The 25,352-nt window shown below is 42.6% G+C and overlaps 2 protein-coding genes across 8 annotated transcripts in view; one reads left to right on the top strand and one right to left on the bottom strand.

The window, feature by feature from the left end:
* Positions 1-333: 333 nt before the first annotated feature.
* LOC138980194 (E3 ubiquitin-protein ligase MARCHF4-like) lies at positions 334-10,111 on the bottom strand. Its single transcript, XM_070353031.1, has 5 exons — positions 9,969-10,111; positions 8,516-8,802; positions 5,947-6,151; positions 2,429-2,638; positions 334-1,949 (listed from the first exon to the last, which is right to left on the bottom strand). Exons 1-5 carry the CDS (start codon positions 10,095-10,097, stop codon positions 1,530-1,532), a joined length of 1,251 nt encoding a protein of 416 aa, XP_070209132.1. The 5' UTR covers positions 10,098-10,111; the 3' UTR covers positions 334-1,529.
* A 5,140-nt stretch (positions 10,112-15,251) lies between these two features.
* The window catches only part of LOC138980202 (zinc finger RNA-binding protein-like), a 30,612-nt gene continuing 20,511 nt past the window's right edge, over positions 15,252-25,352 (top strand). For 3 of the 7 annotated variants that reach the window (XM_070353044.1, XM_070353087.1, XM_070353063.1), the window contains exons 1-4: positions 15,252-15,379; positions 17,405-17,624; positions 22,978-23,068; positions 23,622-23,831. In XM_070353044.1, coding sequence (XP_070209145.1) covers positions 17,421-17,624; positions 22,978-23,068; positions 23,622-23,831 — 505 coding nt within the window. In that variant the 5' untranslated portion in view covers positions 15,252-15,379; positions 17,405-17,420. The remainder of the gene's footprint in view (positions 15,380-17,404; positions 17,625-22,977; positions 23,069-23,621; positions 23,832-25,352) is intronic. The other 4 variants (XM_070353057.1, XM_070353079.1, XM_070353070.1 and 1 more) reach the window with 3 other exon arrangements.

Below are 25,352 nucleotides of genomic sequence, written 5' to 3' on the forward strand. Positions count from 1 at the left end.
TCAACATTTAAGGGGTCCTAGACCACAATATTTTGCAGGGAACTTAATTTAGTCTGTCTCCAGCTGTTGGTAAAGCAATTAGCGTGTATAGTCATCGAGTACATATGGCTTTAAGTGATGTCATTGTATTTTCAAAGACTTTGAATGAAGTATCGGTGCCTGAAGATGCTATTGTTTTCTTTGCCTGTATCGCTAATATGATTCTGTGTGTGTGCGCGCATGTGTAATGAAACCACTTTGTGATGAGAGATTGTTCCTTATTCAAATGTTAATGCACCAGGCACATACACTTTTCTTTTTCTTTCGTATCTATTGGAAGAGAAACAAAAGACATGATGTCCACCAACTGTTTTAATGGAAAGTAACAGCTATGTTTTGACAGAGCTCCTGTTACAAAACACAAAATTGAATGTTCCAATAATGCTTATAATGTGGAAAACACACTTACAGTCTTGCATGCTAAACATCAGTTAATGCAAAAAATTAATACACAATGTTTATACCTAGGAATAATCAACATGAAAAAAATTTCATTCAGGTTGACACAGACTGCAGAAACCACCTAGTTAAAAAATCAGAAATATCTTTGAATCGTGCTATAAATAATGCAGGTTTATTTTTACATTGTGCAATCCAAATACTGCATATTTCTTTGAATAATTATTGACACTTCAAATTTGTCAGTCTAAATTGCTATCAGGTTTTTAAAAATGTTGATCTCACTTTAGTGCTACAGTGTGCTAATAGTAAACTTCTGGCTCTTAATTCTGATTTTCATGATCAGACGATTCAACAGCATATATATATACCTTATGTTAAGAGGATTTCCCTTTTTTGTGGTCATTCCATTTCAAATTCAATTACAAATGTTATCAGTGATGACAGGGTAGCTTGCACTGGAAGATCTGCCAACAAGGCAGTGGAAAGAAATGGAAACACTGAATAAAAAATAACACAATATAGAATGCAAACTGCCAAAGCAACATGGAAAACTGAAAATTTGCAACCTTCAAAAGTAACGTAGAAAAGAATTTGTGTTTCCTATTTACAATCAAGACTTTACAATCGAATTCAATGAAACATGCAAGGCACAGGTTCTGTAAACTTTTTTTCAAAAGCATTCATATGAAAGATTACACTGAACGTTCATAATTTGTTGATTTTTCTGTGTTATGTGACATACATTTCTCACAGAAATGTTTATATTGGTTTGCTTTTGCATATTTGCAATCAGCTGCTTCACCAGATAAAATTATAGTGGGATACAATAGCAATAAGGACTCTTCGGGCTGCATTTAGTTTTTTGCTGCATCTTAAAATCATTCAGAAAATCTGGAATTCTGTAGTACATGTACACACTTGCATACATCTTGTCATGGCTGACAAAGGCATGTTCCTTTCAAAGAATCCTTTCAAAACCAAAGCTGTTTCTCTAGTTTTAAATGTGCTCCATTTGTACTTGGCAATGATAATTTTTCAGCCGTCAGTGTAGAAAAATACCACTCGAAAGACATGTCTGTTTCACGGAACTACACGTAAGTTTCATGCCTGATGTGATGAACATTCTGACACCTAGCAACAAGAGATGCCTTGCTGGAATCATTCGCACTGTCACAAGGAGAGCAGCCAAGATCCACAGCACACTCAGTGAGCCCAGACTGCCAGCTTCTGGCAAGGAGCTGCGAGGAGTACTTGAGAATTGGTCGCAGGAAAGGCCTGGACACAAGGGAGGTATGCCGCCTCCCCCCACTTTCAGTTATGCTTCTGCGGATGCTGAGACTTCCTCGTGTGGCGATCAGTGGGGAGTTTGGAGAATCGAACTTGCAGCTTGGAATGCTTGGTGAGCGCAGGGTCCGCTTGCTTCGGATGGGCGAAATGAAGGTGATCTTCACAACTTGGTTTTTTGTGCGCCACCTCTTGCAGATGGTAAAGTGATGATGGACTGCAACCTATAATAACAAAGGAATTAAATAAGGACAGGATGATCAGACAGTGCCATTGAAAATACGTATAGGGTGTGGGTAAAAATAGAAAGCGTCTTCCTGTTAAAACTGCAGTGCTGTAGCTTAGGAGTTTTATGTTGCAGGGATGCAGCTGGAGCCCGTTTTGTCCAAACCAGCAATCAAAACTTACAGGTATACAAAGAAAAAACAATAAATAGTAGACCTACACCTACACACACAAACTGTACACCCCCCCCCCCCCCCTCACACACAGTACAGTGGAACCCCACTTTTAAGACTTTCAAAAATCTGACAATATTAGGCTTTTAAAAGGAAGGATTCCTAAAATGGGGGTAAATTTACAGAGGTTATGAGCAGAAAATCTAAGAAAACAGGGTCTTAAAAGGGAGGAAGTCTTAAATTGGGGGTCTTACAAGGAGAGTTCCCCTGTATACGTAACCCACAAGATTACGAGTCATACTTACCAGCAGCCAGGCGACGTAGATAAAAATCACAAAAAAGGCGAGCACAAACAGCCCCTGTGCCTGCCAACCATCAGTCACTCTGGGATAACGGCCAGATCCTTCTGCGCACAGGTACGCACTGGTCAAGGTCACTGGTGTCAAAATCAGAAGGCACACGAAGTCGCAGATCAAGTAGTTACGCTGCCTGGGTGAGGGCGGATCTTGGAAGAACTGTAGAGGTGACAACATTTTTTTTTCAAAACGAGGGTTGAGGGTAAATGAGAAAGTACGTCATAAATCTTTGCATTTAAAGCTGTGGTCTATTTATGACTTTCCGGGGCTACGAGGTTGAAAAATAGGGATAAAATCATGTACAGAATTCTGTACAGCAAACGCTACCCGAAACCCCACCTATACGGCATGTATATGACCTTGAGAGCAGGGTTCGTACAGGTCATGGAAAACCTGGAAAGTCATGGAATTTGATTTTTAATTTTCCAGGCCTGGAAAGTCATGGAATTTCAATTTAAGTCATGGAAAGTCATGGAACTTAACAAAAATAAGAAAGAAAAATTAACCTTTAGCACGCCAGCATCGTTGCCCAGCCAGCAGCGATTTGCGTCGCCAGCACAAGGCTTGTTCGTATGACCAACTTCTCGTTCGTAGTTGCATACGAGAATAACGGTATTTTTAACGGCACTTGAGCCAAAGCGAGGCTGACTTCCTTCCGTTATCTCGTCGTGTCGTCTGCGCTGCATTTGAGTCGGTTTCGTCGAAGTTTTCTGCTTCTGTTTTTGCATCGATAAAGTACTTTAGCGCTTCGACAAGCAAGATGGAGGATGATGGGTTTGAAACTTTCTTTCGAATTGTTTCTTGACAACAAAAAATATGCGGAATTGGAACGAATTACCGAGGAAGATCTTCGCAATGAACTGTGTATCGCGGTGAAAAAAATGACAGTTCGTCAAGTCACAGTGACGGTTACGAAACGGAATTTACGAAAGTGCAGATGGATACAAACAGTGGCTGGTCCACTTTAGTGAAATGACAGGACCAGCAAACATTACCGATAATCTGACTGCGTAGCAAATGCTTGACTTGCTTGTCGAAGAGACACTGCGTAGAAACTGACTCAAATTCAGTGCAAAGCAAGCCAGTGTCAAAACTGGCAGTGACAAGACGTAAAAAGTTTGCGTGTTCGGAAATGGCGACCTGTGGATCTAGTCATGGAAAATGTTATTGAGGCTCATGGAAAGTCATGGAAAAGTCATGGAATTTTGTTTCTAAAAACCAGTGGGGACCCTGTGAGAGCTTCAGTCAACGCTTGAATTTTGCAGTGGTAACATCCGGTTTGCTCTCTCAGAGAGCATATTTGTCGAGAAGGATCGAGCAGAAAAAATAAACGACTTGGCAGGGATTCGAACTCAAGGCCTCGGGGCCTCAAAATGTCGGGGCTGATGTCTTAACCGCTAGGCCACTTCACTAGTGTTTTCAAAAATAAAAAAATTGATAATTTTACATAATTCTACGCTTGAATTACCATTCATGCGTTGCAAAAACGTAAAAATTGCTATCAAAATTTGCCTTTATTTGCAAACATGTTTCACGGAATCGTAGTACATGTTTACACCGTCATGCAACACGACATTTGCGCCATGCAAATAGCTGCGATATCTCTATTTACAACATGCAAGAACAAGAAGGGCAAAGCCCATACGACTCACATGCTTTACACATTTTCCTACCAAAATACATGTGACCTTGACCCAAGGTCAAGGTCATCCAAGGTCATGCAACACAAAGCTGTTAATTCAAGACATAGGAAGTACAATGGTGCTTATTGGCTCTTTCTACCATGAGATATGGTCACTTTTAGTGGTTCACTACCTTATTTTGGTCACATTTCATAAGGGTCAAAGTGACCTTGACCTTGATCATATGTGACCAAATGTGTCTCATGATGAAAGCATAACATGTGCCCCACATAATTTTTAAGTTTGAAACAGTTATCTTCCATAGTTCAGGGTCAAGGTCACTTCAAAATATGTATACAATCCAACTTTGAAGAGCTCCTGTGACCTTGACCTTGAAGCAAGGTAAACCAAACTGGTATCAAAAGATGGGGCTTACTTTGCCCTATATATCATATATAGGTGAGGTATTGAATCTCAAAAACTTCAGAGAAAATGGGAAAAATGTGAAAAGTAGCTGTTTTTTAGGCAACATTTATGGCCCCTGCGACCTTGACCTTGAAGCAAGGCAAGATGCTATGTATGTTTTTTGGGGCCTTGTCATCATACACCATCTTGCCAAATTTGGTACTGATAGACTGAATAGTGTCCAAGAAATATCCAACGTTAAAGTTTTCCGGACGGACGGACGGACGGACGGACGGACGGACGGACGACTCGGGTGAGTACATAGACTCACTTTTGCTTCGCATGTGAGTCAAAAATGACAAGAACAGTAATTGAATCTCTCCAAAGCTCTGTGCAGTTGAAAACAGACAACTAAAAAATAGTTATACATGTATTCACTTCTGAACAATGGGCTGATACTGATAGAGATATAAATCATGCTGCTTCAAGAATAACATAACATGAATTCATATCAATGTTTTTCCTTCTTTTTCTCGATTGGCGCAGTAGCCTAGTGGTTAGGACATGAGACACGAAGTCTCAAGGTCGAGAGTTCGAATCTTCGCCGGGGCGTTTATTTTTTCCCCTTGATCTCTCTTGAAGATAATATATGATCAGTCTTGAGAGAGCAAACCGGATGTTATCCCTGCAAAATTCAAGCGTTGACTGAAGCTCTCAAGGTCATACACGCCGTGTAGGTGGGGTTTCGGGTAGTGTTTGCTGTACAGAATTCTGTACATGATTGTATCCCTATTTTTCAACCTCATAGCCCCGGAAAGTCATAAATAGACCACAGCTTTAAGAAGTAAATGGATTTGCAGATGTGACTCTTTTTCAGTTGCTTTTTTGAGAGAAAAGGGTTTTGACGTTGGAAGCATTTTTATGTTTGTTTTTGCAGCAGCAGAGAAAAAAAGTGTGAAAACAGGATATTTGCTGTCACAAACAAAAACATGACAAATCTCCACATTCTATGCAAATATCCAACTGCAGACAGACAAAAGAAACTTCAATGTACAGCAATGACCTTAACATGAGACCTGCCCCCCCCCCCCCCCCCCTCCCTTCCCAGTAGGCACCTCTAAAGAAAGGACAGATTGCCTATCAAGCTCTTGAACAAACCATCCCTGTCATGAATGGACACTTGCAAACAAAGGCACACTTTTGGCTAAGGTGTCCTCTCATAACAGGTCCCACTGTACATTAGAACCGGGCCCTCAAACACTCTGAGAAAATTAGACGGTCTTGAAAGGGAGCTCTGGACTGAGTCTTTAAATGGAGGTAAACGTAGAGACGTTGTGAACAGAAAATCTGAAGAAGAAGAAGAAGAAGAAAGGTATTAAAACGAGGTTCGAGTGTAGGAGTGGGTGGAGGGTCAAAAGAGAGGGGATTCACTGACTGTACCTCTGTGACGGGGCGCGGCAGCCTCTTCAAGGTGAACTCGTACTGGCAAATTTCGCAGCGAGTCGTCTGACTGGTGCCGAGCCAGTGCTCCAGACAAGACAGGTGTAGCAGTCCAACGGACCCAGAGCAGTAGCAAGGTGACACCAGTTCCTCGATGTTGTCACCGTCGTGACAGATTCGACATGCAGGTTCGTCGCTTGTTATGCTGAAAAAAGACAGCAGAGTAATTAAGCTGAATTAATGGTGAGGCAACTTTTGTGTTCAAAATCATTGTTTTGAATAAAAGAAAAAAATCAACGGATTAAAGAACTTGACAAACGGTCTTTGGCACAGTTAGAGTTTCTCGGTCAAGCTTCACGATCTGAGACATGACATATGTGGCCTGTGGTAGATTTTGCCCAAGCAAAACAAGTACTCGGCACTGTGTACTGGAAAACAACGGACAGGATGTTCACTGATTCTTTCTTGTGCATGCTTGTCAGTGACAGTGCAGTGTACGTGCTTGTCGCGACCTGTGTATGTGCCTGCATGTGACGGTGTATCAGTGTGTCAGTAAGTGCGTTTCAGTCAGTGTGTGCAGGGACCTATATTTAGATAGGTCTATGGTGTGTGTGTCTGTGTAAGTGTCAGTGTGTGTGTCATTGTGTCAGCAAGTGCGTCAGTGTCAGTGTGTCCGTCAGTAAGTGTGTGTGTGTGTGTGTGTGTCAGTGAGTAAGAATCCGAGAGAAAGAGAGTTTGTGTTTAAGCAGTCTGTCTCGGCAGGGACCTATATTTATAATATAGGTCTATGGTCTCAGTCTACTACGATAATGTGTATGTCAGTCAGTGTGTGTGTGTGTGTGTGTGTGTGTGTGTGTGGGTGAGTCAGAATCCGAGAGAAAGAGAGAGTTTGTGTTTAAGCAGTCTGTCTCTACGATAAGTATGTCCTGTTTAAAGGCACAGTAAGCCTCCCGTAAACCATCACAGAGCTCCCCGAGCGTCAGCCGTCTACATACAATACGATGACAAGCATACTTCATTTGAACGCTCACCGAACGGGCCGAACATCCTGGCTGCTTTCTGTCGAGCGTGAGAAATTTTCAAAGAATTTATTATCGTGGACTTGGTCCTCTACAACAATGGCGCCTCGTTTTGGTGCTGGACGGCTGTTATGAATATTCACTGAATACCGGAAATCTAGCCCGGACAGTAAGCCTCCCGTAAACCATCACAGATACTGTCAGGCTTTTACACACAGTACAAACACCCTTCCATTTGAACGCTCACCAAACGGGAACAATGTCCTAGGTGCCCTACGTAAACAGCGAGCAACTTTTAAACAATTAATTTTGCAGATTGTCTCCAACACTTTTTGGACCCATCCTGAACTCAGGTCAAACATGAGTTACTTCCCTTCGGGTCTCATTCTATCGATGTAAACTGGCGATGTTTTTGGACCGTGGTGCGTTTTTGCGCTAGACCTAACTTTTAAAATCTAAATAATAAATTGACAGCTTGTTACACAAACATTCTTTAATCATAAAAGAATTATTTTTTCATCAAGACAAGATCAGTACAATTCGAAGTTGTGAAAGCTTGAAAAAAGAAAAGCATGGAAGCAGGGTCACGCAAGGGTCGTAGCAGACGACGGTTTATCAGTGCATATCGCCGTTCCTCTCAACAGTCAAAAGCCATCGCTATAGTTCTTGTGAACCACAGCCGTTTGTTTCGTGCATAAAAACGTGCTACTGTAAATACTGAAGCTCACATCGAGTCGCATTCAAATGACTAACTGACGACTACATTGTGAAAAAGGGAAACTGGATCACACGGGTTCACGATGGCTCAGGGGTAAGATAAACCACGCAAAAATAAATTCTTTAAAAATTGTTCGCTCTTTACGGAGGGCACCTAGGATGTTCTCAATCGGTGAGTGTTTAAATGAAAGGGTGTTTGTACTGTGTGTAAAAGCCTAACCGTATCTGTGATGGTTTACGCGGGGAGGCTTACTGTGCCTTTAAGAAAAAGAGAGACGGAGAGAGTCCATGTGTTCCTGTGTGCGCGCTGTGAATGAATGCATGCACATTGTGACTATAAAATTTATGATTTCAAGTTCTTCGGCCGTTCAAAGGTAACAACTTGACAGAGACGTTAGCCTGAGTACTACTCTACAGTGAGGCTCTGGTAACTGAGCATACGATGCTTGTTCCAGTGAGTACTGGACACTGATTCAGTGACTGAGGTAATCGGTTCCTGAAACACCCTTACAGAAAAGGGGAACAAATCAGTTTTAAGAGCAATTATCAAACACCATGTACGTTTTACTGTGCACACAAATAAAAAATAAAAACACAAATAAATCAGTAATGGGTCAATGGTCTTCAATTCAACGAGTTTTTCTCTTGATCAGTCACTGTCGAGCGGTGCCGTTTGGTATGGGGGGGGGGGGGGGGGGGGGATAGGAAATCGTAGGAAACTGGCAATAGCCAAACCTCACTTTCCGCCCCTCCTGTCTCGTGCCATGTCATATGATATCACACGCGCCTCAGTGTAACATCAAACTTGCCCTTGCTGAGCTTCTCAGACTTACCTGAAAATGCTAGATCTTTCTTGTCGTCCCGGCTGTTCCTTGGCATCGGGCGGTGATAATAGGTTCTGCTGTCGCTTGGTTTCACAATGAATATTAAGTGATCCTGGTGAACAGCGGACAGCTGCTGGGGAAGAGATCCTCCGAGGTGGCTGACCAGACGGCAGAGGGGAAACATGACCGTTGGCCGTGAAGTGAACGGTGGCATGGTGTGACAGTGCTACCAGAAAACTGGGGGCCCTTTGCAAACGAGGTGATATTGTCAAATCTTCTTCGGAGTCGCCTTGTCTCTGGGAGGGAAACAAAACTGATGTCACGGTGGGAAAACGTTTAAATCTTCCCCCTCTCATACAAGTACCCTTCCACCAGTCGGCTCCACATCGACACTGTATGTCTTTACCGCCCCCCCCCCACCCCCCAAAGTCTCTCTCTCTCTCTCTCTCGCGGCCCGACACCATCCCTACTCCCACTCGGTACAGTTCTTCAAACACTACAGTAAAACTGACCTCCCACTTACGACCTTGAAAATGATAGTGTCGTAAGAAGGACTCTGAGGGTAGAGTTCCATCACAGATGAGGTCAATATTTTGTTTTACTGTTTTCTGTCACAGCTTTCTCCGCCTTCCCACCTGTTGCAAATAGACTCCCGCTGGTCTTTTTGATTTATTGATTGAATGTGGGTTTCCCCACTCACTCAGACTTTTTGCGGTTCCGATCCCGGCCGGTTTCACCTTTTTTGCTTCTTTCCATGAATTACTCTATCTTCTATATAGCGCCAAACATTACCGTTATGGTAATCTTGAACTTTAGCGTGTTAAATTCATAGCTCATAATTCAGAGGCATTTAAGTTTTCATATTTGTAGAACCTGCACTTGTAATCATAACAAGTCATTTTAGATCCCTTTGAAGTTACGGAATGAACTCCGATGAACTGTACGAATGCATTTCGTTTACATGGGTCAAAGAAGGAATTATCCATATGAGCGGACAAGGGAGACAACTCTTTCGTGTAAATGATGTCCCATGGTTGACAACGTACATACGCCATTTTCGGTGCATTTTCGTCGATTGAACAACCAAATTAATTAATTATGCTTAAGTTTGGAGCTCAATCCGTAAATTAATTTCACGACAAATGTCCTTTGGCTTGCTTACATGGACTTGTATAAAAAATAAGTCAAAAATGTCACTGGATTCTGAGCTATGAATTTAACACGCTAAAGTTCAAGATTATCAAAAGGTGAAATCTGATTGTAAAGCGGAGATACGGATAATCTGACAAACATGATGTGACTGACGTGGCCGATAAATAGCTAAATACATTGAAAAAACTTGAGCCTCAGTATTAGATCCAGGCCGAAACACAAAACATCATTAATACTAATAGGCTACTGAGAAGAGACTTGGTCGCTTCAGAAACAGCGGGGTAGGCTACTCGGGGGGAAACAGACAAACCTCTTTGTAGAAAAGACTTCCATGTGTTTCGATATTTTCCTCACATATAGTTTGCTGTGTTCGTGGCAGAAGTTTGCATTCCTTATACATGCCTTGCCTGAGTAAATCCCCAAGCTGCTGCTTGCTCATGTCTGTGCCTTGCAAGTGCGCTACAGTTTTCTCCCCTTCTGTGATCACGTGGTCACTTTGTACATGGACTGCCGCGTTTAGTTTGACTTGAGTGAGTTCATTTCATAAGACTGCCGCGGTTCGATGATCAACATATAAGTGTTGCTGGATAGTCACCGGCATGTGAGTAATTATGTGCAACCTCGAAAAAAGAGGGAAAAAAACCCACAGACCTGAGCGGAAATCATTTGAAATAATCTGACACTCACAGTGACACTCGGCCTGGCTCAGCCGTATGCTGACTATGCTGTTTTCAAGTTAGGCCCTATATATCACACTCTGAGCTCATCCTGATGACTCTGAGCTGTGCTGTGGCGGTCGACTGATGCACGTGCACCACTCGAGCATGACTCGATCAAGTGGTGTGTGCACGCGACACTGACTGAGTAGATTCAGTCGCATGTGTGTGTGTGTGTGTGTGTGTGTGTGTGTGTGTGTGTGTGTGTGTGTGTGTGCAGTGGCGGATTTAGGGGGGGGGGAGACCAGTTAACAAATTTAAGAAGAGAGAAAGAGAGAGAGAGAGATATGATTAAATGACAGTTTCTGAGCTCAGGTGGCCCTTGATTGCAGCATTTTGCTTCCTTGAAAAAAAAAATTCCGGGGGGGGGGGGGGCATGCCCCCGGACCCCACTAGCATGTTCGGGCGCTTCGCGCCCTCAATTCAGGCGCTTTGCGCCTTCAAGTTTGTGCAAAAAAGTTTGGGTTGGGTGGGCCCCCTGGGTTGGGTGGGCCCCCTCCTTCCTTACGATCCTGGACCAACCCCCCTTCCTTAAGATCCTGGATCCGCCCTTGGTGTGTCAGTGTGTGTGTGTGTGTGTGTGTGTGTGTGTGTGTGTATACGTATGTATGTGTTTGTGGGCGCACAAATGCGTCAAAAGGTCGACTCGGTGTGGTAGGGGGTTCAAGCCGCCCGTTTCTGATACATGATGTGTAGATTCTACAGACGGAAGAATACTATGTCTGATATTTATTTTGTTATCATTGGGGGGGGGGGGGGGCGGAGTCTCAGTCTCTCTCTCTCTCTCCGTCTCTCTCTCCGTCTCTCTCTCTCTCTCTCTCTCTCTACCTCCTCTGACCATTCACTGACCCACTCAGTCCTAACTCAGTTATGTGTAGAAGTAGAAGCTCACAAGACGGCACACTAAATGAATTTGGAAACATGTTGTTAGACCTGTGTCTATGTTTCGACCTGTTCATACATAATGGCCAAACCTTTGGTGACGAGGACGGCAAATTGACGTACCTCTCTTGTCATGGAAACAGTGTGATAGATTATTGCATCACTTCAGCAGAATTTGTGCATCGTGTGAAAAGCTTTATCGTGGAGCATGGGGTAGAATCAATCCACATGCCACTGGAAGTGACTCAGTCTTGACACTTCTCTGGTAAAACTTGTAAATAACAGTGACACCGTATTTTTACATAAGTATGTCTGGCAAAGCGAAAAAGCAGAAGAATACCTTCAAAACATTGACTCAGATACCTTTGCTTTGAAATTAACCTGTGCGTGTGACCTTGTTGATACCGACATAGACTTAAGTCTGAAAAAGTTCACAGACAGTATTCTTGAGGCGGGGGCATGTATGTTAAAGGCAATAAAGTTAAACACTGAAAACAGTAGCAGATGGTTTGATTCACAATGCCTTGAGAAAAAGAGACTCGCCAGACGTGCACTAAGACACTGTAGAAAATCCCAGGAAAAGCCTGACGAACAATTGTATTTTATGCAAAAGCAAGAATATAAAGCTTTACTACAGGCAAAAGAAAGGGAGTACAAACAGGAACGTGTGCAGCGGTTAGAGGCTGCAATGCAAAATCCTCAAGATTTTTGGAGTGAAATTAGAAAGTGCAGGCGGTCAAAACAGAACCAAGTGGACATCCCAGCTGAAAGCTGGTGTGACCACTTCTCTAGGCTTCTTAACTCAGGTGCAAGCGACACTCAACCGTGTGAACAACCTGGACAGTTGCAAAACTTGGCCTTTGATTGTTTACTTGACTCTGAAATAACAGAAAGCGAGGTTCAAAGTGCACTCCGAAAACTGAAAAGTCGGAAAGCTGCAGGTCATGATATGGTCATAAATGAGTCTCTGAGGTCGACGGAGAGAGTAATTATTCCCCACCTTGTTAAACTTTTTAATGCAATTTTCAACAAGGGAGTCTTCCCGGAAGAGTGGACTAAGTCAGTCATAATACCTTTATATAAAAAAGGCGACCCAAACAATCCTGACAACTACAGAGGAATATCTTTACTGAGTACATCAAGCAAAGTGTTCACATCGGTTTTAAATGCTAGACTGACTGAATGGGCAGAAACCAATTGCGTTATCACTGACGCACAAGCCGGGTTTCGGCAAGGCTATTCGACCATCGACCACATATTTACACTGCATGGAATGATAGAAAAACAATTTTCTCGCAGCGCTAAATTGTATGTTGCTTTTGTAGATTTGTACAAAGCTTTTGACACAGTCAACCATACATTGCTTTGGACAGTACTTTGTTTGTTTGTTTGCTTAACGCCCAGCCGACCACGAAGGGCCATATCAGGGCGGTGCTGCTTTGACATTTAACGTGCGCCACACACAAGACAGAAGTCGCAGCACAGGCTTCATGTCTCACCCAGTCACATTATTCTGACACCGGACCAACCAGTCCTAGCACTAACCCCATAATGCCAGACGCCAGGCGGAGCAGCCACTAGATTGCCAATTTCAAAGTCTTAGGTATGACCCGGCCGGGGTTCGAACCCACGACCTCCCGATCACGGAGCGGACGCCTTACCACTAGGCCAACTGTGCCGGTTTGGACAGTACTCTCAAAGACAGGAGTTCAAGGTAAAATGCTTAACATGCTTCATAGTATGTATGCTAGCATCAAGGCATGTGTGAGATGCATCAGTAGTGGAGACATTTCAGACTACTTCAGCAGCCTCCAGGGCTTAAAACAGGGTTGTATTTGCAGTCCAATTTTATTCACGTACTTTATAAACGAGTTAGCTAATGATGTCATGACTAAAGGAAATCATGGTATTCAGCTTCTGCCAAACCAGATCGAGATCTTTTTAATGCTGTTCGCGGATGACTTGGCGTTGGTGTCCTCCACAGTATGGGGACTACAGAACCAGTTAAACCTTCTCAGTCTTCGAGTCCTCTCAAAAACTAGGACTAAAAGTAAACACTGAAAAGACCAAGGTGGTAGTTTTTCGCAAAGGTGACCCACCTGTCAGCAAGGGAAAAATGGACTTTGGGAAATGAGAAAGTGGATGTTGTTGGAAAATACAAGTACCTGGGACTAAACTTTTCAACAATGCTAAGTTATAATATTGGTACTGAGGACTTCGTATGCAGGGCGAAGAAAGGCACTATTGAAATTCTCAAGGCCCTTTAAACCAATGGGTGTCATTCGTGCGCTGTATTCTTTAAGTTGTTCGATACACAGATCGTTCCATCATTATTGTATGCAGCAGAAATATGGGGCCACCAGAACAATAAACAGATTGAGAAAGTTCACCTCTTTGCCTGTAAGTTGTTTATAAACGTACCCCTGTCGACCCGCAACAATACGATATACGGCGAGCTAGGAAGATATCCACTTTACGTTGATGCTGCTGCAAAATGTGTGCAATACTGGTTTCGGCTGTTAAAACAACCATACTCTCGACTCTCAACTAAGATGGCTTACCTGTCTCTTTTGAACAATCACGACAGAGGGCAAACAAACTGGGTCACACATGTCAAAGACCTTTTGTGCAAGTCTGGATATGGTTTCGTTTGGTTGTGTGCTGGGGTGGCAGATGAAAAGTTGTTTCTGGGAGACCTGAAGGAGACAATGAGGCACCAGTTTTCACAGGAATGGTTTACACGTCTGTCAGAAAGTACACGCCTTGAATTTTACCACAGTTTCAAAAGTTGTATTGGGCACGAAGAATACCTGGACATGATTCATGTGAGCCTGTTTTTTTACAATTTTCAGATTTTTAATGACCAAAGTCATTAATTAATTTTTAAGCCACCAAGCTGAAATGCAATACCGAAGTCCGGCCTTCGTCGAAGATTGCTTGGCCAAAATTTCAATCAATTTGATTGAAAAATGAGGGTGTGACAGTGCCGCCTCAACTTTTACAAAAAGCCGGATATGACGTCATCAAAGACATTTATCGAAAAAAAGAAAAAAGCGTCCGGGGATATCATACCCAGGAACTCTCATGTAAAATGTCATAAAGATTGGTCCAGTAGTTTAGTCTGAATCGCTCTACACACACACACGCACAGACAGACACACCCTCGTCTCGATTCCCCCCTCTACGTTAAAACATTTAGTCAAAACTTGACTAAATGTAAAAAGGTGTTGTCAAAAGATATTTTGGTAATTAATTTGTATCAAGTTTTGATAACACATTTTCTCCTGCATGTTTATTCAGCATTGTTCTCACTATGGTACAAATATGACGCTTAGTATTTGCGCAGGCCCTATACTGACTTTTTAATGTGTAAATATTCATGTTGTTCGGTGGCACAGTGTTTTTTCTACCTTTTTCTACGTGAATGTTCGTGTAAATATGTGATTAGAGTAGTCCCCTCTCTGGGCGAGGGCTGGTTGAAAAAAGCTCGTCAATTGCTTATGCCACAACCCTAAAAAAATAACTTGAACTGAATTTGATTTGATTTGATCTCTCTACTGATCGGCCGGCTCCGGCTTCAAGACTCAGCCTGTACTCACCAGAACTTGCAGTGATAAAACAGATGCATGCAGACTTCAAACGTTCCAAAGCCAACGTTCAAATCCAGGAAATGTTATTTATGGAACTGTTTAGGATAAAAGGTCAGCAACTCTGACAAATCAAATGTTGACAAGCGGCAATCAACAAACCAAACGAACACGTCGTGACTTTTGATTACCTTTTGGGTAGCGAAAAACATTTACAAACACACACACAGTCACACACACACACACACACACACACCGTGACACACACACACACCGTGACACACACACACATGCGCGCGCGCGAACACCGGCAGAGTGAGAGAGAGAGTCGAATCACTTTCAATATAAAAGCTTTGTTTTGATGAAGGAATGGTAATTAGACACTTCTTGATCCAACCGGAAATGACCACACTTGTGCACACGACACTTAGGCGACACAGTTCGGCTCCCGGCGTTGTTGTTGCTGAGGAAAAAATCAGAAACTAGGATACAAGTTGGTTAGAGAAACAAAAAAGGTATTGCCAAAAGACAATTTGGTAAGTAATTTGTAAAATGCAATGGATACGTAGTGCATTCATCTTCTATATTAACAGAAATTTGCCTTACAATCTTTAGCATTTTTTCCTCCGATCGCCGCCATTTTGTGCATCCTCGTGCGTCGCTTGATTGTCATTGTTTGCGGTTTGTGTTAGTACTCATTGTCAACGACAGTCAGGCATTATTCATCAGAGCGATTAATATTACTGTGGGAAGAATGCGGTTTTCAGGGATTGCGATTGTGCCGTGAACGATGCTTAGTGTAGCTTGAAGTTATCCGTCATGTTGGGCAGCCATTATCATGATTATGAGGGTGTCATGATTATCTTGGGAGTTTCTGTTCGGCTCTGGCTGGGGAAATTGAGGTCTACCGAATGACGTCTCACAAGGTGCGTGGTCGTCCTTGGCGGTCAAGAAAGCCGCCGCGATCATTGCGCAGACGACACTTCTACTAGTTCTAGACCGCCAATATTTTTTGTGCGCATCACGTGCTCCACATAAATCGGCCGGGAACGAAGCAATTGGGAAACCTGGATCACAGGCGAAGGTATCGTCCACTGGACTACTACTATCACAGAAAGACTACAAGGTTCGTCACTCACCTTCGAGTCTTCTGTGTTCTTGGAGTCGCTTCCTGGGGAAAAATATTGTTCAAGACGGTTTGCCTCTTCCTACAGTCTGTCTAAGGTCAAATAAATACAGTTGAATGTGCAAGTTTTATCTTTGTAGCTGTTGTGGTTATTTTGTGACGATTTTGTCAAATGACCTACTATTTACCGATCGGCCACGCGAGCCGAGCATGTTCACACGCAGGGGTCTCTCTTCTCGTGACGTTTGGCTGCGCGGGTATTCGCTGCAGGCGTGCAAATAGTATGCAAATTAGAAGTAGAGTCCTTCCTGTTTAGTTTCGTATACATAATGCCTGTGTGAAAAATATCGGGAACACTTCGAAATTTCAGATGAGAATTTCTCGATTGAAAATTCAACCGGTTACCGATAAATTCAACCCAACAAATTTATACCCTCTTTTAGCCCTGACATTACTTTTCAAGTACAAACATTTACTGCTTCTGCTACAATATCATCTCTGAATCGGCACCTGCCTATCTTTCTGAACTGGTCTCTCTCTACACTCCCTCTCGCACCCTTCGTTCTTCTGATGATGCTCGACTTCTCTGTCAAGGTCGCTTTAAACGCAAGGCTCATGGCTTCCGCACGTTTTCGTATTATGGACCTCAGTTATGGAATTCACTCCCCTTTCAATTACGTCACTCTCCATCCATTTCATCTTTTAAGTCCAATTTGAAAACTCACTTGTTCCAACAACACTACGGATAGTTCCTTAGTATAGAGTCTGGGGATGTGAGATGTGCATGATGTGTTGTTTGAATCTGACAGTGATTGTATGATTTTTGTATACATGTATTGTTGTCACGCGCTTTGAACTTCTGATAAGGCGCTTTATAAATGCCCGTTATTATTATTATTATATTATTATAAGTGTTAAATGTTTTGAAGCTTGCCTGGGGAAAACCCGCTTTGCCAAACGTGGATTTGTGAGGGGTATAGCTTTGCTTTCAAAGCACGTGTGGTTGAAAATGGCTTCCAATAACGAAAAGGTCGTCTGCACTGGTCGGTAAACAGCCAAGAACAGCTAATCTGATTGCCATTGGCAGAGCTGTGTAGCTGCCTTTTTTCTCGCGTAGTGAGCACGTCCAAGGCATGCTCACCTACTGAGGCTGCTCTCTTAGCAAATCCTAGCACTCCTCGCAACGAAGAAATGCTACTTCCTCACTTCACGCGCCAATTCTTGCGTTAAACTTGAAACGGGGGACCGGTGTGTGGTCACATAATCACAATTCCCAACCCAAGCCGTTTAGCTCTTGGGGCGAAAAGCGACAGTCTTTTGGTCAGTTATAACGCTTAAAGTTACATGTAACAGACACAGGAGCTTAACAGTATTTGCAATCAGAACATGGTCTTTGAGTTTGATTTTTAAAAAAATTCATTTTTGACTTTTTCAGAATTTTTAATTTCCAAATGGCACACTTCGTGTACCCTGTGCCTGCCAATGCACAGCCAGGGACAGCATATTCAGCTCAGCCTGCATATGTAGCTGCTACACCAGCCCAGGCAGCGTATGGGACTGCCACACCTCGGCCCGGCCAAGCCTATGAAAGCTATCCTGCTGCTCACGCCACCACGCAGTATGCTTATACCACAAGGACACAAGTGGCTGTGACGGTAAGCTCTCAACGGCATGCTTTGTGAACAAGTTTGAGTCTGCTGCATGATTTTGCTCTATCCAAAGTGACTTTTTGTGATAACCCTGTTAAGCTTTTGTCAGCATTTACTTTGAGCGTTAAGCTGTTGTCAACTTGTTCTTTGAGCTGTTAAGGTTTGAACCAACTTAACCTTTCGCACGCCAATGGCGCCTATGGTTGCCTGTCATAACCTCTCTCCTACAGCTAGAGGCGATGGAAATCACCAAGATTAGTGGGTTTGAATTTCCCGCTGGTATGTTCATTTGGAGACGACCATGACGGCCCGGTAGCTCAGTTGGTAGAGCACTGGACTTGTGATCGGAAGGTCGCAGGTTCGAATTCGGGCCGGGACGGACACGGGTCAACTTTATGTGCAGACCCAGAGACGGAAGCCATGTCCCACCCCCGTGTCATCACAATGGCACGTAAAAGACCTTGGTCATTCTGCCATAAGTGCAGGTGGCTGAATACACCTAAACACGCAGACACCTGGGTAGCGCGACTCCGTTGCTGCTAGCTTTCCACTGGGAGGAAGCGACCCGAATTTCCCAGCGATGGGACAATAAAGTAATGAAAATGAAATGAAAAATGACTTGTATCCGGTTTCAAAACAAGGCTCTCTAGTTTCACTGAAGCCGTTGGTAGATTTTGGTCGTGTTTGATCAACTTTTACGAAGTTTATGGAGTGAATCGCATCCGTCAGAAGGTGATTTATTTTCTTCCTGTTTCTCACGAACAATGTGGTCGATCTACTTGTTACAGATCTCTGGTCATTTGAAAGAAAAGAATCGAAGTGCGTATCGTTTGTGCGCACAGCGTGATGTAAATCATTATGAGAAAAAAACAGTTAATCCTGCTTCTTCTGCTTTTGACTCAGGCCTTACGAAACGTTCATCTTAAGACTTGTACTGGTCAACTGTCTTATGTGAACCATAGGATTTAGTGTATCAAGCATACATCATGAGGAAGGTGTTATTTTTTTAAGCAGACTCGCGTGCTTGACAGTTCAAACGAGCAAGTGAAGAATGCTGTTTATTTATTTATTTTATAGTTAACTAACATCAGGGTTCGTACAGGTCATGGAAAACCTGGAAAGTCACGGAATTTGATTTTTAATTTCCAGGCCTGGAAAGTCATGGAATTTCAATTCAAGTCATGGAAAGTCATGGAATTTAACAAAAATAAGAAAGAAAGAAAAATTAACCTCCAGCACGCTAGCGGCGATTTTCGTTGCCCAGCCATTCCCCCCCCCCCCCCCCCCCCCCCCCTTTTGCCAGCCAGCAGCGATTTGCGTCGCCAGCACAACGCTTGTTCGTATGACCAACTTCTCGTTCGTATTTGCATACGAGAATAACGGTATTTTTAACGGCACTTGAGCCAAAGCGAGGCTCACTTCCTTCCGTTATCCCGTCGTGTCGTCTGCGCTGCATTTGAGTCGGTTTCGTCGAAGTTTTCTGCTTTTGTTTTTGCATCGATAAAGTACTTCAGCGCTTCGACAAGCAAGATGGAGGATGATGAGTTTGAAACTTTCTTTCGAGTTGTTTCTTGACAACAAAAAATATGCGGAATTGGAACGAATTACCGAGGAAGATCTTCGCAATGAACTGTGTATTGCGGTGAAAAAAATGACAGTTCGTCAAGTCACAGTGACGGTTACGAAACGGAATTTACGAAAGTGCAGATGGATACAAATTCATTATTACAAACAGTGGCTGGTCCAGTTTAGTGAAATGACAGGACCAGCAAACATTACCGATAATCTGACTGCGTAGCAAATGCTTGACTTGGTTGTCGAAGAGACACTGCGTAGAAACTGACTCAAATTCAGTGCAAAGCAAGCCAGTGTCAAAACTGGCAGTGACAAGACGTAAAAAGTTTGCGTGTTCGGAAATGGCGACCTGTGGATCTAGCCATGGAAAATGTTATTGAGGCTCATGGAAAAGTCATGGAATTTTGTTTCTAAAAACCAGTGGCGACCCTGTAACATTCTCAAAGACCAAAGCATACAAAGTGACTGCATGATCTTCAATGTTTATTGTGACCACATGCACAATTTCACATCAATAGTGATGTTCAAATGGAAGTTAGAGGCGTTTTAACACTATTGTGACTAGCATTGCCACGGCGTTAACGTCCTTCCTGCCCAAGCTTGCCACCAAGAAACTTCCCAAAAAACAGTAACTGTAAAGAAATCAATTAAAAAATGGATGCCCAGTTCAGTCGTGCTATTTATAAGTTTGTCACGCGATTTGTTTTAGCAAAGGGGGGGTGAAAGGGGGATAATTTGTGTTTTTTAACGTTTTTTTGTGTGTGTTTTCTTTTCCACTGCTTTTTTTAAAAGTTATTTTTTAACAGAAAGTATTATAAATAATTTTATAACCAAACAAGGTGTAAAACCTATGAATTAGCTGAAATATTGTTAAAATTCTACACAGAAATAAGGAGACAGTACAAAGAAAAAAACAAGCAAATCCCGCATTCACTCACAGCAGGGGTCGACACTAACTTATTTGGCCTGGGGCCACACTGGCCCCAGAGATGAAAATTGCTGGGGCGGAAAAAAAAAATCTGGGGCCCACTCTCAGTATTCACGTGCGGCAATGCATTGTCTGTTTTTCTTCATCGTACTGAAGCCAGGGAAATTCTTTCAACCATTTGACATTGAAATTACGACAGCGCTTCGCGCTTTTGGCTGCATCGGTCTCCTTTTTATATTTAGTCAAGTTTTGACTAAATATTTTAACATCGAGGGGGAATCGAAACGAGGGTCGTGGTGTATGTGCGTCTGTCTGTCTGTCTGTGTGTGTGTGTGTGTAGAGCGATTCAGACTAAACTACTGGACCGATCTTTATGAAATTTGACATGAGAGTTCCTGGGTATGAAATCCCCGAACGTTTTTTTCATTTTTTTGATAAATGTCTTTGATGACGTCATATCCGGCTTTTCGTGAAAGTTGAGGCGGCACTGTCACGCCCTCATTTTTCAACCAAATTGGTTGAAATTTTGGTCAAGTAATCTTCGACAAAGCCCGGGGTTCGGTATTGCATTTCAGCTTGGTGGCTTAAAAATTAATTAATGACTTTGGTCATTAAAAATCTGAAAATTGTAAAAAAAAATAAAAATTTATAAAACGATCCAAATTTACGTTTATCTTATTCTCCATCATTTGCTGATTCCAAAAACATATAAATATGTTATATTCGGATTAAAAACAAGCTCTGAAAATTAAATATATAAAAATTATTATCAAAATTAAATTGTCCAAATCAATTTAAAAACACTTTCATCTTATTCCTTGTCGGTTCCTGATTCCAAAAACATATAGATATGATATGTTTAGATTAAAAACACGCTCAGAAAGTTAAAACAAAGAGAGGTACAGAAAAGCGTGCTATCCTTCTTAGCGCAACTACTACCCCGCTCTTCTTGTCAATTTCACTGCCTTTGCCATGAGCGGTGGACTGACGATGCTACGAGTATACGGTCTTGCTGAAAAATGGCATTGCGTTCAGTTTCATTCTGTGAGTTCGACAGCTACTTGACTAAATATTGTATTTTCGCCTTACGCGACTTGTTTCGTTTCTCTCCACCCTGTTCTTCATCTTCATTTCCATGTCTTTTTACACCAGGGATGTGTCGCCACATTTTGCGTTTGGCATTTGAAGGCGATACTTATCTCTCACGCTAAAGAGCGCAATCTGGGAGTTATTTCCCTTACGACATTGTCCTTCGACGATTTGAATGTGTTTTTTTCTTGACTGCGGCATTGATCGTAACGCAAATTTCAGTGACGACTTTGACTGGCGATTTTTAGTGATTGGCTCTGCTGGCATTAGAATTTTTGGTTTGTCATTGTTGGAATTTATCCTGGGGCGGAGTGGGCCCCAAGCTTCGGCAATGTTTGGGGCGAAACACAAAACTCTGGGGCGTTCCGCCCCCCGCCCCCGCTAGTGTCGAACCCTGCACAGCATCCTGACTCAAATGAAACAAAACTGACACTCACCAAATGATGTCTAGGTAATCCATATTGAATATAAGTCACATTTTCACAACAAAGTCCCAACTGTACACCTATGAACATTTCCAAAATGATTAGGAGGCTCCAACCATCCATTGTTATCAGTGCTGCCACGCCCCCCTTGCAACCACACAATTCGAAGATAAATGCAGTACAACCCTACCACGTGTAGTTTGCCGACTCATACTAGCAACAACAGGACTGTTTCTTCCTCAATATCACTGCTATTATCGCTTTCTTGAGGCGAAAACAACACGTCGGAATCATGATCTACAGGATCCTCAAGATCCAACATCCGGAGAATCTCCTCCCGTGACAAGGCTCGCCTTCGATTTTTTTTGTTCGAAAAAACCACTCAAATCTTCTCTAATTTGCAGATGGCGGAGAGCAAGTCACGTGTATCAAGGGAAACAACTCAATTTATTGCAAGCTTCAAAAACCGGGAAGCAATCACGAGTCGTGTACCTTGTATGTCTGTTACTAAAATAGTCACTTCCCGTCCGTGGGCGTGTCAGCGCTGTTACTACTTTAGTCACCTCCCGTCGCGAAAGTGTTAATGTAGGCAGTGTCACGTTCAAAGCCAATTATAGATAACTCTGTTGCAGGGGAGAGAATACAGAAAAATATGTGGAGTGCTAAAGGTTAAGGACATTATTAATTAACTGTTGTTCAGGAGATTTCATTGGGCAGTTTCCAGCTTGAACATTGCTCAGATGCCCAATGCACAAACTGTGAAGTAGACAGGTAATGATACACTTTTAACACACAAAAGTTATGGTAGGTTTCATGATACTTACTTGCATCAATTCCCGCAGTGGGGCACTGCGGTTATGAAATTAAAAGCCCCTCCTGTTTTTGGAACCGCAGGAGCTTTCTAGTTTGCTGTTAGGTAGATTTTTGGTTCCTCTTTCCTGTCATGCTCTCTTTTTCTTCATGAATTCTTTTCTTTTTTCTGCCTTCTTGCTCATTCACCTGTATTTTTTCCAAAAATCTCTTCTCTTGCCGCTTGTCTCGCGATTCATGTATAGTTAATCTGTTAGTGTTCTGATGTAAGTCCAGCAGTAGATAGGTTAAGCCTATTTTAACATACTGGAAACTGGTAATCTTCCAGTAGGTATTAATTTAGTTTTACTAAAGCCTGCTGGGACACAAGTAATGGGTTAGTGCATTTGTAAACAGGAATCGCTAGACAAGTGGCCCCCTTCATCCCCCCCTTCCTCGTCCTGATATGGCTCTGCGTAGTCGGCTGGACGTTAAGCAACAAATAAACAAACAAACAAACAAACAAACTTGCATCAATGTTTGTTATGTGCAGCCTGCTGTGAGCTATGATCAGCCTAAAGCGTATTATCAACCGGCACCAGCAGCGACAGCATATACTGCTGCAGAAGCACATTATCAGACGGGTATGGTTTCTTTGCTCAGGTTTGGAGGGATAATCATTGGAAACATGCAATGTTACATCGGTGACAACGAAAGTATTGTTGAGGAGTACAATGTTCTTCAGTTTTCAGAATAGACTGTGTCCAAAAATAACTGTTGGGATTTTAAGTGTTGTGAAGGAGTTGTTTCTCTTGAAAACATTGTGGCAAGTTTTCCCAAATGACATAATAGGCCAATCAGTATCGATCAATTTCTCCACACATGGACAGGGACCACATGTGAGGACGCCCCTCGCTAGTGATTGATCGATCTGCATTGTCACATGGGAAAGTTTGTCTCAATGTTTCAGTGAGAAACAACTTTCTCAACCAATACTGGATTTGTTTCTATTTTTCATACTGAGTAACTGAGATTCCTATTTTTTCCTGTTTAATTGTCGTTTTTTTTTTCTTTGTCTTTCTTTTAAACTAAAGGTAAACAATCTTTTATGAGACATCTTGAATGAGACTTTTTGAGATGCGATTTTTGATTGATTTGACCAGTTTTAGATACAGTGTAACCAGTAATGCTGTACAGTTGATTTCTACACAGCCAAACCAGTCTTCACAACAGGGGCTGCAGGTTTCACGGCACAGAGACCGGCATCGCAGCCCAAACCGCCAGCTGTTCAGGTGACCACTGCTAGCCAGAGTTACGCTTACTCGGCAGCGTCTACTCCTGCGGTCAACACATACACTTCTGCTTACAACAACCCCACCACCACTCAGTCCTCCATTTCAGGTACAAGTAGGTACCATTTTTTTCTTTGGTGAGCTTGGTCAAGGGATGGCTGTGAGTGTAGCTATGCCAAACAGACACCGCTGAGTGTCGGAAAAATGGTGAAAAGCATGGGTTGGTCACTTTGAACAAAAATGCCAGGTAAACTTGTATGTCATCTGCATGATTTTTGTTCAGGAAATATTGTATAACATTACTGTGTAGTTGATTTTTATGTTAGTCAATAATCCACCGAGAAAATCAGAGATAAATCGGGTGCTGAGTGAAGCGGTGGCACCAATATGAGCAAGATGCATTTTGGATACTTTCTTTGCTATCGCTTGTACCATAAAACGAGACGTCTAAAAATAACACATTTGCAACCAATCGGAGGAGAGATTTCTCTAAAAGTCACAGGTCGTGCGTGTTTTGGTCCCCCAGATATTTTGGGTCAAATGTTCTTGAACATTTCAAAACGTACCCCCCGCGGGTCAGGGGGAAGAATTTACCCGATGCTCCCCAGCATGTCGTAAGAGGCGACTAACGGATTCTGTTTCTCCTTTTACCCTTGTTAAGTGTTTCTTGTATAGAATATAGTCAATGTTTGTAAAGATTTTAGTCAAGCAGTATGTAAGAAATGTTTGTACTGGAAACTTGCATTCTCCCAGTAAGGTCATATATTGTACTACGTTGCAAGCCCCTGGAGCAATTTTTGACTCACATGCGAAGCAAAAGTGAGTCTATGTACTCACCCGAGTCGTCCGTCCGTCCGTCCGTCCGTCCGGACGTCCGTCCGTCCGTCCGTCCGTCCGTCCGGACGTCCGTCCGTCCGTCCGTCCGTCCGGAAAACTTTAACGTTGGATATTTCTTGGACACTATTCAGTCTATCAGTACCAAATTTGGCAAGATGGTGTATGATGACAAGGCCCAAAAAAACATACATAGCATCTTGACCTTGCTTCAAGGTCAAGGTCGCAGGGGCCATAAATGTTGCCTAAAAAACAGCTATTTTTCATATTTTTCCCATTTTCTCTGAAGTTTTTGAGATTCAATACCTCACCTATATATGATATATAGGGCAAAGTAAGCCCCATCTTTTGATACCAGTTTGGTTTACCTTGCTTCAAGGTCAAGGTCACAGGAGCTCTTCAAAGTTGGATTGTATACATATTTTGAAGTGACCTTGACCCTGAACTATGGAAGATAACTGTTTCAAACTTAAAAATTATGTGGGGCACATGTTATGCTTTCATCATGAGACACATTCGGTCACATATGATCAAGGTCAAGGTCACTTTGACCCTTATGAAATGTGACCAAAATAAGGTAGTGAACCACTAAAAGTGACCATATCTCATGGTAGAAAGAGCCAATAAGCACCATTGTACTTCCTATGTCTTGAATTAACAGCTTTGTGTTGCATGACCTTGGATGACCTGGTCAAGGTCACATGTATTTTGGTAGGAAAAATGTGTAAAGCATGTGAGTCGTATGGGCTTTGCCCTTCTTGTTTGATTAGTGCTTTTGTGAACAAGAAACAATTAACAAGTG

Source organism: Littorina saxatilis, linkage group LG1 (genome assembly GCF_037325665.1).
Source record: "Littorina saxatilis isolate snail1 linkage group LG1, US_GU_Lsax_2.0, whole genome shotgun sequence".
Lineage (NCBI taxonomy): Eukaryota > Metazoa > Mollusca > Gastropoda > Littorinimorpha > Littorinidae > Littorina > Littorina saxatilis.